Source organism: Triturus cristatus, chromosome 10 (genome assembly GCF_964204655.1).
Source record: "Triturus cristatus chromosome 10, aTriCri1.1, whole genome shotgun sequence".
NCBI lineage: Eukaryota > Metazoa > Chordata > Amphibia > Caudata > Salamandridae > Triturus > Triturus cristatus.
Genome location: NC_140593.1, coordinates 1,236,286,418 through 1,236,300,539, shown reverse-complemented (window position 1 = coordinate 1,236,300,539; position 14,122 = coordinate 1,236,286,418). Strand labels below are relative to the sequence as shown.

The window sequence follows — 14,122 nt, the reverse complement described above, 5'->3', positions numbered from 1 at the left end:
TTTTTTAGGCAAGGCAGCAGGCAGTTTGGCCTTTCATAACAGAGGACGCTTGTGCGAACGTTAAGGAGGTTAGCGAAGATGGACGGTTCAGAGTAGAGGTAGATTAGTTAACATTACCAGGGAGTACCGAGTTGAGGATTTTTCTAAATGCTCCTGAATGTGCAACAGAGACGTAAGGGAATCGCCCTGAACACCACTGCCTTTCTCCGAGGCGAAGCAGAAATGCCTCGGACAAACGCAGTGGCGTTTTCGGATTGGGGGGCGTGTTTCTTTTTCTCTCCTCTTGCCATTGGCTGGAGGAGAGAAAAACACGCCCTGCGAAAAGCAACGAAAAAACATGCCCCCCAATCCGAAAAAGACGGGGCCTGTTTTGCGCGACAAGCCGCTTCTCCAATGGCTGGCCAGCATTTAAGAGGCCAGCCAATGGAGAACAGGAGAGAAGAGGGGCGGGTGCAAGCCCCTCTTCTCAAAGACATTAAATCTCCGGACTTCCGGTCTGCCGACCGGATGGTCCCGAGACCTAAAAAGGTTGGGACCAATTGGTCCGTTCCCTGCGGTGGGTACACCCCCTATTATGCCAACCTCAACTGGGAGGGGAGCAGAAGCCTGTCCCTGTTTGGCCGCCAAACCACACCCCCCCCCCCCCCCCCCCCAGCTCCCTCCCCCTCCCCCCAGCGCCTTGAGACTCCCACAAGTGAGTAGCGCGCTTACAATTCCCCTGATAGAGGTTGCTTTCGTCGCTCCTTTTATAAGGCACCTCCAAAACCATTAGGACAGACAATACTTCTTCATTCTACAAAAGCCCCACTCAAACTTAATTTAGCAAAAGATATTTTAGAGGGAACAAAAAAGGAAGAGGCCGCAGTAATAACTGGGAAAACTATCACAGTTCCTACCTGTCTGGAATTCCATCGCCACAGACAGGTGGGTGAGACAAATTATCCAATATGGTTACAGCCTGGAACTCACCTCTACCCCTCCACACATACCTCCCAAACATCTAATGTCTACAGAACATCTCACACTTCTAAATGAATATGCTACTTACCAGTATGCATCTGTTCTTGGCATGTAGGGCTGCTGACATTCATATCTGTGCATAGATCGCCGCCTAGTGTTGGGTCCGGATGTTTGCACGTTGTTGTCCTGGAAGAGTCTTCGAAGTATCACGAGATAGGTGACTCCTCCCCTGGACTACAGTGCGCATGGGCATCCTCTCCATCCTCAGATTGTTTTTCGCCATTGTGGCAGTGATGGAGTAGATACAGAAAAGTGATGGCCATGCTTACAGTAATTCTGAGAGCTGCAGCTGCTACAGGCGCCGGGGAGGAGGGAGGGCGATATGAATGTCAGCAGCCCTACATGCCAAGAACAGATGCATACTGGTAAGTAGCATATTCAGTTCGAGGCATGTGGGCTGCTGAATTCATATCTGTGCATAGAATATATAGCAGTGCCCTCTATTAGCGGCGGCTACCAGTGCCAGCTGCAGCGGTCTGAAAAAGGGTTTTGAGAACAGCCTGTCCTACAGCTGCCTGCTGTTTTGATTGCACATCTACACAATAGTGTTTGGTAAATGTGTGTGTAGTGGACCAGGTGGCTGCTCTACATATATCATGCAGGGGAATATTTCCTAGAAAAGCCATGGAGGCCCCTAACTTACGTGTTGAGTGGGCTCGTGGGGGAATAGTTAATGTGCGTTTTGCCTTTTGATAACAAATTTGGATACACTTAACTATCCATCTGGCTATCCCTGCTTTGGAGATGGCGTTACCTTTGTGGTGTGGGGCAAAGGCAACGAACAGTCGTTTTGTCTTCCTAAAGGGTTTGGTCCTGTTGATGTAATACATGAGGGCCCTTTTGACATGTAGTGTGTGGAGTGCCCTTTCCGCGACAGTTTGTGGGTTTTGGAAGAAAACGGGCAGTTCAATAGTTTGATTCATGTGGAACTGCGATATTACCTTGGGCATGAATTTGGGGTTGGTACGTAGTACGACCCTGTTGGCATGAACCTGTATAAATGGCTCTTGAACTGTTAGTGCCTGGAGTTCACTAACTCTTCTTAAAGAAGTGATCGCTACCAGGAAAGCTACTTTCCAGGTGAGGAATTGAATCTCGCATGAGTGGAGAGGTTCAAAGGGTGGACCCATCAGGCGTGTGAGGACCAGGTGGAGGTTCCACATTGGAGCCGGTGGGTGGCTTGGTGGAATGACTCGTTTGAGTCCTTCCAAGAATGCTTTGATGGCAGGCACTCTGAATAGAGAGAGGTGCTGCCTGGTTTGTAGATAGGCTGATATTGCGGGCAAATGGACACGTATAGAGGTGTACGCCAGATTGCATCGGTATAGGTGTAGGAGGTAACAATTGATGTTTTGGATGGATGCGTCCAGCGGGTTAATGTCATTATTACCGCAATAAATGACGAACCTTTTCCATTTGGCTGCATAGCAAGCTCTTGTAGTGGGTCTCCTGGCCTCCTTGATGATGTCCATACAGTCAGGTGGCAGGTTGAGGTAGCCAAACTCTAGGATTTCAGGAGCCAGATCGCCAGGTTCAGCTGTTGCGGATCTGGGTGCTGAATCTCTCCATGGTTCTGCGTCAAATGCGCGGGTTTGATCCGCAGCCTTTGATGCGGCACCACGGAAAGTTCGAGGAAGGTGGGGTACCATGGCTGGCGTGCCCACGTAGGAGCAACTAGGACGAGTGTCAGGGAGTGTTGTCTGAGTTTGCGAGCCACCAGCGGTATCAACGGCGCTGGGGGAAAAGCGTACGCAAATCTGCCGGACCAGTTCATCCATATCGCATTGCCCTGCGACTGCGGATGTGGGAACCTGGCGGCAAAGATTTGGCATTTTGCGTTTTTGCTTGTGGCGAACAGGTCTATCTCTGGATGACCCCACTGCTGGAAATACGGCTGGAGTACTGATGGGTGTAACTCCCACTCGTGCATCTGGTGGCTGCGTCTGCTGAGCAGATCCGCCATCTGGTTGTCCTTGCCGGGGAGGTGTTCCGCCATGAGGAACATGTTCCTCTGAATGGCCCACTTCCACATGCTCTGAGCCAGATGAGACAACTGTGGAGAGTGCGTTCCTCCCTGCTTCTGTATGTAGTACATTGCGGTCATGTTGTCCGTCCGGATCAACACGACCTTGTTGCACAGATGTACTTTGAATGCCTTCATGGCCAGGAAGATTGCCATCAGTTCCAGAAGGTTGATGTGCATTTTCTTCTGTTTTGTCGTCCATAGTCCCTGCACTGTGTAGTGGAGTACATGAGCTCCCCATCCCTGGAGAGACGCGTCCGCTGTCAGTACTATTTGTGGAACAGGCTCTTGGAACGGTCGGCCCTTGCAAAGGTTTTGTGGATTCCACCAATGCAGAGAGTTGTATGCCCGACCGCTCACCAACACTAGGTCTTTTAACTGTCCTTGAGCCTGATTCCACTGACGTGCTAAGCACTCCTGAAGCGGGCGCATATGTAATCTCGCGTGCGGGACTATGAAAATGCAGGAGGCCATCATGCCTATCAACTGCATGAACACTCGCGCAGGAAGGGAGTGTTGGGGTTTGAACTTGGAAATCAGCATTTGCATGCTGTTGATACTCACTAAATTTGGCTGAGCTGTGGCTGCCAGAGTGTCTATAGTCGCACCCAGGTACTGTTGTACGTGTGCGGGCTGGAGATGGGATTTTGGGTAATTTAGTGAGAATCCCAGACTGTGAAGGAGGTGAATGGTGCGGGACATGTGGCTGGCACATTGGTGGGCTGACTTCGCTTGAACGAGCCAGTTGTCCAGGTAGGGGTAGACGTGTATGTGCTGCCTCCGTAGATGTGCCGCCACAGTAGCTAGGCACTTTGTGAAAACCCTGGGTGCTGTTGTCACGCCGAAGGGCAGGACTTTGAATTGATAGTGCTGTCCCTGAACAGTGAACCTGAGGTATTTTTTGTGTGAGGGGTGAATGGGTATGTGGAAATACGCATCCTTGAGGTCCAGTGTGGCCAGGAAGTCTCCCTGCTTGAGAAGCGGAAGGACTTGCTGGAGAGTGAGCATGTGAAAGTGCTCGGAAAGAATGTACCGGTTCAGGGGTCTTAGGTCTAGTATAGGTCTGAGTGACCCGTCCTTTTTCGGTATTAAAAAGTAGAGGGAGTACACTCCCGTACCTTGCTCGTGGACGGGTACGACCTCTATAGCGCCTTTTAGAAGCATACTTTGCACCTCTTGCTGTAAGAGCGTTAAGTGCTCTGAGGACATAGGACGGTTTCTTGGAGGTATTGTGGGTGGAGTGGAGGTTAGCTCTAGACAGTAACCGTATTTGACAATATCTTTGACCCACCTGTCCGTGGTGATGGAGTTCCACGTGGGCAGGAACCTTTGTAGCCTTCCCCCGACAGGTGTTATGTGGTCGGGAGGAAGGGAGAGGGCGTCACTGCTTGTTCTTGGGGGAGGACCTGGTGTTGCCGTAGCCGCGTCCTCTGCCCTTTGTACTGGAGCCACGATATCCACCCCGGGTGTTCTTATTGTAGGTGGTTTGGGTATTGCCCTTGTTGTATGTCTGCTGTGACCCCTGTCCTCTATTTCCGGGGCGACGAAAGGAGCTGCTCCGAAAGGACTGAGTCTGGAGAGCCCCCATGGACTTTGCAGTGTCCGTGTCCTTTTTTATTTTCTCAAGGGCTGTGTCAACCTCCGGCCCGAATAAATAGTCGGGGTTGACAGGTTGGTTTAGTATATTATTTTGCACCTCAGGTTTGAACCCGGAGATTCGCAACCAGGCATGTCGTCGCAGCATGACGCTTGTGTTTATGGCCCTGGCAGCCGTGTCTGCAGCATCTAGTGCACACTTGATGGAAGCATTTGTGAGTAGCTGTCCCTCTCTGATAAGAATTTCTGCACCTTCTTTGAACGGGTCAGGGAGATGTTGGAGTAGTTGCTCTAATGTGTCATAGTGCGCTCTATCGTAGCGAGCGAGGAGCGCTTGAGTGTTGGCTATGCGCCATATGTTGGCAGCCTGGGCGGCAACTCGCTTGCCAGAGGTCTCTAACACCTTGGACTCTTTGTCCGGGGGAGGAGCGTCACCTGTCGTTTGCGAGTGTGCCCTCTTGCGAGCATTCGCAACGACAATGGAGTCGAGAGGTAATTGGCCTCTGATGTAAGTAGGGTCCCCAGGTGCTGATCTGTACTTTTTGTCGATCCTGGGGTTTATCATCCTTGAAGATGTCCTTGGCTGGTTTGAGGACCCCTTTCAACATGGGCAGAGTCTTTACATGCCTTTCTGAGGAAGCGAAAGTGTCCATAAGGAAGTCGTCCTCCACGGTGTCAGAGTGAAGCTGCACTCCATGATTATTCGCAGCACGTTCAATAAGAGCATTGAACGCTGCAGTGTCCTCTGTGGGAGATGTTTTCGCTCCATAGAGTTGTGGGTCCTGTGCATCTAGAGGTGCACTGGGGTCTGCAGGGTTGCCCCAAGTTTGATCAGGGTCCTGTTGGTCATCAGGGTCCATGTCTCCGTGGTAAGAGACTTGGTCATCTATATGGTCTGCCAACGCATCCGTGTCGGAGTGTGTGGGAGAGAATGATAGAGGATCCTGGTAGGGCGAGTCGAAAGATTCGCAAAGCACAGGTTCTGAGTCCACAGGCAGCTTTCTTTTTAGTGGGATCCTGAAAGGGTCCAAGGGTGGCTCCGAAGTTATCCTCCGGTCATGGATAATCATCCTGCCGGTATTGGCGTCGATGTAATGTGACGGAGACGTCTCAGCAGGTGTAACCGTGGTGTGGGTGACCCGTGTCCTGAGTTGGAACATTTTCGGGATCGTGGATGGCGGCAGGCCAAGTTATGTTGGCTGGCGCCGAAGAGGCTGCTTGAGCTTTTGGTGGGCCGGAGCCCGACGTGTCCTGGAGGACCGTTTGGGTTTTGCTGCCTTGTGCTGCAACGGTTCGCACTTGAAGCGCTTTCGAGGCCTTAGCGCCGACTAGGTTTGTAGAGGCTGCCGTGGACTTTTTCGGCGCCGGTGGGTCATCGGGTCGAGGGGCGGAAATGGCCGTCGACGTTTTCGATGCAGGAGGCTTTGGTGTTGCCGTGGAAGCGACGTGAGACGCAGCAGGCAGTATGACCTTTGGTTTAGGAGTCGATGGCGTCGGCGCCGCGAGCCGAGCAGGTTTGATGGCACCGAGGGCCTTTTTCCGTATGCCGACTCCGACATCGGCCGCTTCAAGTTCGGCACCGAACTCTCGTTTGTTGCGCTCGGTGCCGATGCGTGTCGCTGGCGTCGAAGGTGTGGAAGGCCTCAATCCGACTAGCGCCACTTTCGGTTTCGGTTTCATTTGTACCAGTGCAGCTTTCGGTTTCGGTTTGGTAGAAGGGAAACCAGCCGGTTTAGGTAATAATGGCTGCCGCTGAACGTCCGAGGCCGGGCCCGAGGGCGGGGCCGAAGAACTGCGGGATAGGTCTCGGGTAAGGCCCGAAGGCGATCCCTCGACCGGAGCCATAGACTGTGGCACTGGGCTCTCGTCAGTCTGAACGGGTAGGCCTTGCTCGTCATTGGAGCTACTCTCTTCGGCCCCTAAGGCCTCATTGCAGTCTCCTACCTCGGTGTTGTCTTCATCTCTGCGAAAGAGTGATTCGTCGACGTCGTCCGAACCGGAGTCATGTTCGGAACCGGGATTGGAGGGTAGGATTTCCAATTCCTCGACATCTTCGGCGTTGAAGATGTCTGCCGGGGCTGGTGCCGCGTGCTGCGCTTCGAGTCTCGCTGCTCGTCAATTCCGTAGAGTCTTCTTGGAACGGAACCGGGCACAGGCCATGCCATGTCGATTCGTCGTGGTCCGGCGACAAGCATTTGTTGCACACCGGGTGGACGTCGATATGGGGATATTTCGCATTGCATACCGGGCACCTCTTGAATGGTGTCCTCGACTCCATCGTCGGTGTAGTCGATGGTCAGGTAAAAAGCGAAAAGTTGTTTCCAAAGTTAGTAAGCTAACAGGCAGAGTCGAAACCGATCGAGTGAACAGTACCGACGCGAACTAAAGGCCTTTTGGCCTCGATACAAAGTTTTTCCTAACTGGAGTTAAGATAGCACATCCGAACCCAATGGCGGAAAAAAACAATCTGAGGATGGAGAGGATGCCCATGCGCACTGTAGTCCAGGGGAGGAGTCACCTATCCAAGGATACTTCGAAGACTCTTCCAGGACAACGTGCAAACATCCGGACCCAACACTAGGCAGCGATCTATGCACAGATATGAATTCAGCAGCCCACATGCCTCGAACTGGGGTCTTTAAGAAGAGTTTTGTGTGTTGGATCTGGTCGAAAGAGCTCTTCTTGTGGAGGTTGGTCTTTTGGTGCCGATTTTTTCGGTTCCAAAGGTTTGTGTGGCGCCAAATCTGGAGCCGATGAACAAGTTACTTACCTTCGGTAACGCTTTTTCAGGTGGACACAGTATCTGCCTGTGGATTCCTCACCTTGTGAATATCCCCTGCGCCAGCAACATTCGGAAACTTGTGTAGCAGTCCATGCCGATGAGGTCGAAGACGTCACAGAGACACGGCTCCGCTAGCGACTCCGCTGACATCACCGGCTCAATAAGAAGACCTAGTCGGCGTGATGACGTCAGTTCCGCCCTTTTTTCCGTACCTTTGAGGCACACGGACGGACTGACAGCAATATATACACAGTATACACAGCACATAATATATAAAGCAACACACACAGTGTGGAGAATAAGTAGAAAGGCAAAATAAAAAATGCCTTTGACAGTAACAAAACACATTTTGAAACACCATTAATATAATTGCAGGTATAGAAGGATGGACAACGGGGGAGGCGGGTGGGTCAGTGAGGAATCCACAGGCAGATAATGTATCCACCAGAAAAAGCGTTACCGAAGGTAAGTAACTTGTTCTTCTGATGGATACATCTGCCAGTGGATTCCTCACCTTGTGAATAGATTCCCATAGCAGTCCCCACTCCCGGAGGGTGTCCACCCTTCTATACCAGAAAGTCCTGAAGGACGGAACGAGCAAAGTATCCTGCAGATGATGAAGCACTGTCTCTGGCGACTCTGCTTTGATCAGCCAGTCGTCCAGATAGGGGAAAACGGAAATCCCAGACCTTCTGAGATGGGCTGCCACCACTGCCATCACCTTCGTGAAGACTCGAGGTGCAGTACTAAGACCAAACGGAAGGACCGCAAACTGATAATGTGATCCTACCGTAAACCAGAAGTACTTTCTGTGCGACTTCAGGATGGGGATGTGGAAATCTGCATCCTGCAAGTCGATCGACACCATCCAGTCCTCCTGATTCAGCGCTTGGAGAACCTGCGCAAGGGTGAGCATCTTGAACTTCTCTTGCTTCAGATAAAGATTCGAGATCCTGAGGTCCAATATTGGACGCAATCTGCCCCCCTTTTTCCGAATCAGGAAATACCGGGAGTAGCATCCCTGACCGCTCTCCTGCTCTGGAACCACCTCTATCGCACCTTTCTGTAGTAAATTCAGGACTTCCTCCTGTAGGAGAAGACGATGGTTCTCTGAGCAAGCACCATGGCAAGGAGGGTAATTTGGAGGGAATTCCCGAAAGGGAAGGTGTGAGAAAGTGGCTCTGTATATACTGTTCCTTAATAGGTACAGGGGTTACAGAGTCCACAGTCCAAGGGTTTGACAGAGGCTAAAGTTAGATATAACCTTACTCTCTAAAGTGGTACCTTGGTCGAGCAGTAAGGCAGTTTCAGAGGACAGTGTAAAGCATTTATTGTACACACAGTCAGCAAATGGTCTCACACACTCAAGAACCGAACTCTAGGCCAATGGTTTTTATATTGTTTTATTTTAGAACTAGCACTTGGATTTAAAATCTACTTTCTCAGCAGGAGATTTTTCATATAAATACTTTTGCAATATGCAATTGACTTTTGCAAACAGTTACAAGTGGTTGCAATAGTCAACACTATTTTAAACACAACAATGCATTGAGCTCAATGGAAATTTCAAGTTATTTGCAACAGATTACTTTTAGGATTACTTTTGGAATTCCAGGACTGGATCCTAGATTCAGTCCTGGGTCAGTACTTGGAATCAAGTGATGAAAGTCGACTTAAGTACTGTAATGATTTTTAAACAATATTTAGCTATTTTAAAAGTTGACACTATGAAAATATTTCAAAGAAAACAGTCAATGATTCCCTATGGAAGAAAATTCAAGTTGCAGGTATAGTATGTTCTCGTTACTTTTGTAATCCAGTACTGGGTGCCGAGACTTGGTACTGGGACCTTTATCCAAAACAGGTAAGTAATTACGTTTTCAGATATTATACGATTTTTAAAGAATATTTAAAGATTGCAGAAATTGACACTTAGAAGAAATTTCACAGAAAAACAGTCAATTATTTCCTATGGAAGAAAATTGGGTTACAGGCAAGCACAGTTGTAAGTATTTTTCAGAGTCAGTGCTGGGCACCAAGATCCAGCACTGGGAGCTCACCTAAGAGCAGGTGAGTATTTTCGTTTGTTACTCGGCTGATTTTTGGTGAATATTTTAAGATTTGAAAAGTCCACACTTAGAAGAAATTTCAGGAAAAAGCCAGTCAATGTTACCCTATGAAGAAAATAGAGTTATCGGTTTAAAGGTAAGTACTCGACTGGCAGAGTTGAGGTTCTGGGCATAGACTCAGGGGCCCCCAGGGTCAGGTAGGTACAGTTGGTTCACCCTCATCGACGGCCGGGTGCAGAGAGAGTTAGGCCCAATGTTATCCTATGAGGGATAGGGGGCCTTGGTTGGTGGCTGCTGACTAGCAAGCCACGCGGCTGTAGGAGCTGGGCTCCTGGTCACTTACTCAGGGCAAGTGGGGAAGTAGGTAGGTGTAGAGGTTGCACTGCCAGGGCCACTCGAGCGGCTGGGTGCAGGGTGCTTTTGAGCCTTCGGGCGCTCAATTGATTTGAACGGGAAATATCCGGTTTAGAAAAAGACTGCAAGCTCGGGGACGAGGATTCTTCAGGTGCCACCACCACTTCGAGAGGTAAGTTGGGTAGTTGGAGGATAGGTAGGTACCCCGGGATTGGGCACAGGGAGCCGCGGGGCGCCGCGTGCAGGGGTGCCTTTTGGTGTTGGGAAATCTTACCCTCTGTTGACCGCGGTAGGGGGGGCACCTTGTTCTGAGGCTGCAGGCTTCTTCAGGAGTGTCGAGGGAGGTCCTTGGGTGCCGGACTCTGGGTCAGTCGCCGTGGGGTCGTCCTCGTGGTCTTTGTTCACTCCGGCACTGGCCAGGCTTGGCTGGTGCAGAGTGTGCTGGGTTCGCGGTTCCGGGCTGCTGCCAGGGATTAGAGGTAGGTTTTGAGTAGAGCCTCTACTCATGGGAGTCCCAGGGGCTTTGAGCCAAAAGGTAGCCAGGTCCTCCGGGGTTTGTGAGGTTGCTGGCCACAAGAGATGCCGGGTTGGAGCAGGAGCAGGTTTGAGGGTCGACAGGCCGGTAGGGCTGGGGCCAAAGCAGTTGGTGTCTTCCTCTTCTTAGCAGCTGCAGGGCAGGTCTTCTTTCTGCTTGCTCTGGTTTGTATTTTGGAATCTGGAATCTGGGGAAGGAAGGTTCAGGGTGCCCCTAAATACTAGATTTAGGGGCGTTACAGGTAGGTGAAGGCCAGGGACCAATGGGTCCCTGTCCTGGGGTGGGTACACCCCCTATCCTGCCTCTCTCCTGTGGGAGGGGGCAGTAGCCTAGTCCTGATAGGGTAGGGCTTCCCATCTTCAAGATGGCGAGAGCCTGGAGATGTGCTTCACCTTGCCTCCCCCACCTGAGGGGTGGGGTTGGCAGGCTGGCACATCCCCTGTCCTTATTTGGGGTTTCCAGCCAAAGCTTCCTGCCAGAGTGGGGGGTTGCAGTGGCCTGGGGAAGCTCACCGAGGCGGCATGCCTTTGAAGCTTCCCCCTGCCCATCCTGGGGGAGGAGATTTAGCACCTCGCCCAGGATGTGTATTGTTGCAGGCCCAGGAGAGCAGGGGCTCTCCCACCCAGGGGTCCAGCAACATGTCTGCTGTGTGGCAGCCTAGGCAGCCTCAGAGCAAACGTGGATTGTAGGTTAGGTTTAAGGGGGCATCTCTAAGATGCCCTCTGGGGTGCTTGGTACATTAAATCCCACACTGGCATCAGTGTGGGTTTAATGTGCTGAGAAGTTTGATACCAAACTTCAGTCTTCAGTGTTGCCATTATGGTGCTGTGGAGTTCGTGTTTGACGAGCTCTCAGCACCATGTACTCAAACGGCAGCACTGCACTTACAGTGCTCAGGAATGGACCTGGGTACTGTAGGGGCACAGGGCTCCTGTGATCACACCATTGGCATAAGGCACCCAGCTAGAGGGGTGGCTGATGTATGCCATGGCAGTGTAGGTGATGGGCATGGCACACAGGGATGTGTGCCATGTCGACTCTTTAGTTTGTCTTACACCAAGACACCCAGCCTGCAAAGGCAGTGTGTGTGTGTGTGTGTTAGAGTACAGGGCCTTTAAGGGTGGCACAATGAGTGCTGCAGCCCTTAGAGGCCTTCCCTGGTCACAAGGCCCTGGGTACCTAGGGTACCATTTACCAGGGGCAGACATGTGGCCAGGGTTTGCCAATTGGGGTTTTGTGTGTTTCAGGGAAGGAACATAGGCCCTGGGCACCTGATTGGCAGGAGTCCAGGGCACACTCAGTCAAAGTACATTCAGCAATTCAGCAAAAAGTGGCGGCATACCATGCAAGAAAAATGGAACAGTGAGGTGCAGCTTTTGATGTGAAACTATTGACAGCTCCAACAGGGTTGTGTACCATGGTTGACAAACCCATTGTGGGAGCTACCAGAATTAGTGAGGGATGTTTGTCTGAGCTTCCGAACCAGACACTGAGTGAGAGGGAGAGGCAAATATCCCCGACTTGGGCAGCCGTGGACTTCTTCGCCCAGCCTCCTGGCCCGAGCTTGCAGCCTTTTTGCAAAACGAACTTCCCATGGACTTGCACAGGGCACCCGACAAGATGTTGGCACTCTGCACCCGGCCCCCCAGTGCCGCTAAGGGTGTAGGATTAGTGCTATCTTGTGGACCCCCTGTGCTTACTCTAATCCCCCGGACACTACCAAACCGGCTTACTCACCTGTGAGCAGCAGCTCTTCGAGAAACCCCTTTATGAATTTGATAAAAGTGGCACCATTTAGAGGTACATCATACAGAGAGCCAGCTTCCTACAGTTAGCATAATCTACTTTTGCCACTGTAAACCAGTAAGGGTTTCTCCGACCTCTGCAGAGCGAACCCATTATGGTGCTCTATAAAGAGGTGTCTTTTCTAAACTTGGTGGATTGTGTAAAAAAAAAAAAAAGAAAAAAAAACAACAAAAGAAAATGGCCAGAAACTAGGTCACCATCCTGGGGACCAATTTACTCCTGAAAATGGCATCCACGAGTCTGCAAAACAAAGTTACATTACTTTGGTACTATCGAGCTTCAGTGAAAGGTGCCAATATAAATTCGAGATCACGTATGACTGTTGAGGGAGATTTCAAAGACTATGAACCTAGAGGACAAGTTATCTGTTAAAAATAACCAAGCCATTTGACAACCTTGGATAAAGATTCACAGACTCAAAGGAATTGCTCTAAGTGTTCTCCGTTAAAGAGAAAATGCTGAAGAAGGCTGCCTTCTCAGGAATGTGAAATCTGATGGTTTAGGTCCAGAGACTGAGAAAGGACCATTTGTTGAAGGGGCTAAATTAATTTCCAATGCGATACTTTAACATGCTTTCACACAACGGCTAGAACCTTCTGCTAGTACGACAGGAAAATCTTAGTCAATACTGCTTTCTTGTGTTCATGACCATGTTTTGTTATAGATGTGCCGATAGTCATCTAGGTTTGTCAGCTTTTACCCAAGGACAGCTACAATTGATTAATGACTAATATTTACAAAAAAACTGAAGCAAGTTGAAACCAGATCTTCCCAAAACCCCAAACTCATCAACAAACTCGAACTGAAGCAAGCATTCTGGTCAAAATACTTACCGAAACCTTGGAGTAGGCGTATAAGGAGGGGGCTGCCATGAAAGGCCTTTAGTAAGAAGTTTAGTGAGAGCAGAAGCAGTGGATCTGGCAGCAGGGGTTGGTGCTGTTGTGGTGCTCGCAGTATGATGACTTCTCCTCTGGCGGACTGGTGAGCCCACACACAACTTCACCAGGAGTCCAAAGAGCTCGGCCAAAGCACGCCCCAAACGAGAGGATGCTGAACACAAAACATCAGTTACTGGAACATTTGGGACAGACAGAAGCGCTCTAATGTGAGACATATTTTGTCATTCAATAACAGGTACAAAACTTGTACTAATCCATGCTTCCATGATTTCGGAATGAAAATAGGACCAGTGATTCAATGAAACTGCATGAAATACAAAGCTTTAATTTAATACCATGCTAAAAGTAATATTTGCTACAACAGCCTAGAACTTTCACAGTGGACTATGTATAAAACTTTACCATTCCTCAATGTTTCAACCTTAAAAAGGTCAGCCCCACAAAATTCTAACTGGCACATGAAAGTGACATAAAAATACACTGTATAGAGGCAAAACGTTTTGCTGACATTATAAACCGAGGCTCTGCATAGAACGCTCTGGCGTTCTTCAGCCTTGGACACACCACACTAAACAACTGAAAAGATTAAATGTATATTACATTGTGTGCAACGGTTATAAACAAATACGCACAAGAGAATATTGAACAAAACACAAGATGAGCAAAGGCTCATGGCTCTCACCAGACAGCAGCGGCTTGATCTGCTTGATCCTAGCAGCCATGGCAGGTGTGATTTTAGACTTCCCTTTGGTGTCGGCAGGGCTCGGTTCATCAGTTTCCATAGGTGCTAGTGTGTCTCCGTCCAGGACGATGCCCTCCAGCAGCCCTGCAGCAGAGGCATCCACAACCCCAGACACTGCTTCCATGTCACTTTCTAAAAACAGAGCACAAATGGCAATGAGTCACTCAGTGGTAGCAGCCATTCTTCAAGCAAATACATCAGAAGAGGCCACTCTACAGAGCCATTTCCTGGTAAAGACAAGGATTTCAAGAGGTCAGGAATGCACATAACTTTGGTCACAAGAGGCATTCGGTCCA

General features: G+C 50.0%; 1 protein-coding gene across 5 annotated transcripts in view; it reads right to left on the bottom strand.

The window, feature by feature from the left end:
* The window catches only part of HUWE1 (HECT, UBA and WWE domain containing E3 ubiquitin protein ligase 1), a 1,878,220-nt gene that overhangs the window by 1,360,767 nt on the left and 503,331 nt on the right, over positions 1-14,122 (bottom strand). For all 5 annotated transcript variants that reach the window (XM_085629865.1, XM_085629862.1, XM_085629866.1 and 2 more), the window contains 2 exons: positions 13,767-13,958; positions 13,019-13,235 (listed from right to left, as the gene is read on the bottom strand). In XM_085629865.1, the coding sequence (XP_085485991.1) occupies positions 13,019-13,235; positions 13,767-13,958 (409 nt within the window). The remainder of the gene's footprint in view (positions 1-13,018; positions 13,236-13,766; positions 13,959-14,122) is intronic.